Source organism: Geosmithia morbida, assembly GCF_012550715.1.
Source record: "Geosmithia morbida isolate 1262 chromosome Unknown scaffold_2, whole genome shotgun sequence".
Lineage (NCBI taxonomy): Eukaryota > Fungi > Ascomycota > Sordariomycetes > Hypocreales > Bionectriaceae > Geosmithia > Geosmithia morbida.
The window spans coordinates 1,254,831-1,256,696 of record NW_023336189.1 but is presented as its reverse complement, the minus strand read 5'-3'; the positions used below and the strand labels follow the sequence as shown (position 1 = coordinate 1,256,696).

Genomic DNA, 1,866 nt, shown 5'->3' with positions numbered 1-1,866 from the left:
GGGGGGGGGGGGGGGGGGGGGGGGGGGGGGGGGGGGGTGAGGATATAAAAAAGGGCGTAGTATGATTTTTTATGTAAAAAGAAAAGTTTTTGTGCGTCTTGTTTTTTTTTAGAAAAAAAAAAAGAAACTTCCTTTGAAATACATGTATTGGCGTTTGGATATTGTGCATTTTCCACTCTTCCATGTGCAAGTTTCATTCGTTATATGGCTACAACTGAGTATGAGCATTTATGAGCCTCGCTGTCAAAAGAATTGAACATGACTTGACACGAATAAAACATCTGACTACTTGCCACGCACCAAAACAATGAATGCTAATTTGAATGCTTATTATTAGAAGAAAAAAATAATAGAAGGAGAAGAAGAAGAAAGGACTACCAGACCATTTATGCTGATGCTAATAATGTAACATGATTCTGTACTGAATAGATGAAAGAGAAGAAGAAAAGACATCGACACTGTCGTACGGATACACGACTACCATTGACTCGTACAAAGGAGGGAAGACAGGAACCGAAATGGGCATGTTAGCAAAAAGAGATGAGAACAAGGGCTTTTTTGTAAAAAGAAAAAAAATTGGCATGAATAGACAAGAAAAGAAGAGACGTGTAAAGAGAGAGAGAGGAAAGAAAGAGTAGAGAAGAGAAGAGAAGAAGAAGAGGAAGAAAGACGTGTATAGAAAGATTGATCAAGAAAGAAGAAGATATAAAGGGGGTTCAAGAAAAGAAGGAAGAAAAGTATGATAAAAAAGGAGAGAGAGAAAAGAGAAGAAAAAGCAAGAGAGAGAACAAGAGAAGAAGAAAAGTCGATGGAGAGAGAGAGAGAGGAGTCGAGACATGTAGCATGTGCAAGACGAGAGAGATGGATGTGCATCTGGAAAGAGATCACCGACAGTGACGGAACCACTCAAGATCAGCCTCTACATCGGCCAACCTGAGCAGATCCCTCCCGACCCATCCGTCAATGGTCTCGGCAATGGCCCTGAAGCCAGGGGTATGGTGGCCGGCGGCCGAGGCGGCAGCGGCGTGACCCAGGCCGCAGGTGACGAACAGGAAAGAATGGATCATCTCGTGCAGGAACGTGGCGATGAGCAGACGACGGCTGTACCTCGCGTCGCGCAATATGGGTGCGCTGAGGACGATGAGCGTCTCCCAGCCGCCGAGGCCGGTCGATCTCCGCAGCGCAGTGGTCCCCACGACGTGCGCCTCGTATCTGGTTTCGGCCGACGACGATGACGACGACGACAGCGACGACGACGAGCATGCCGTCTTCGACGTCGACTTCGATGTCGAGCTCCAGTCCCACGTCACGCGACGGGATAGACGGTTGGCGAAGAAGAGGGCGTTCGCCGCGCCGAAAAGGCTGTGCAGCGCTGCGTCGTCGAGCGAGTCCGGCTGGTGGTCCTTGGTATATGACGGCGGGGCAAAGGAGGAAGTAGAGGTAGAAGTACAAGTAGTAGTGGTCGAAGTAGGAGTGGGGGTGGTAGCAGAAGAGGAGGAGGAGGAGGAGGGGTGGAGGGGGTGGCGAGGATGGATGAGGGATCGCAGGATACGTGCCGGTTGGGAATCCCGTCGGAGGGAGAGGACGTGAGCCCTCACCAGGTCTGCCGCCTCCTTGTCCGTCAGGCAGTCTTCGCTGCTGTCGTGCGTGTACAGCTCGTGCAGGAGGGCAGAGCAGTCCGTCGAGGAGGAGATGTACAGTCCCGACTCCGTCCGTTCCATGGTCGGTGGGGGTGGAGGACCCCGGGGCGGTACGGAGACGACTTCAACCGGACGAGAAGAAGAGGCCGGGGGCGGGTGGATGGGATGGCGGGTCGGTTGTGGTGGTGGTGGTGGTGGTGGTGGTGGTGGTGGTGGTGGTGGTGGT

General features: G+C 52.0%; 1 protein-coding gene across 1 annotated transcript; it reads right to left on the bottom strand.

The window, feature by feature from the left end:
• Window positions 1–477: 477 nt before the first annotated feature.
• GMORB2_4023 (SprT-like family) lies at window positions 478–1,721 on the bottom strand (the record flags this gene model as incomplete). Its single annotated transcript, XM_035465999.1, has 2 exons — window positions 478–487; window positions 889–1,721. 2 exons carry the CDS (start codon window positions 1,719–1,721, stop codon window positions 478–480), a joined length of 843 nt encoding a protein of 280 aa, XP_035323836.1.
• Between the last annotated feature and the right edge of the window lie 145 nt (window positions 1,722–1,866).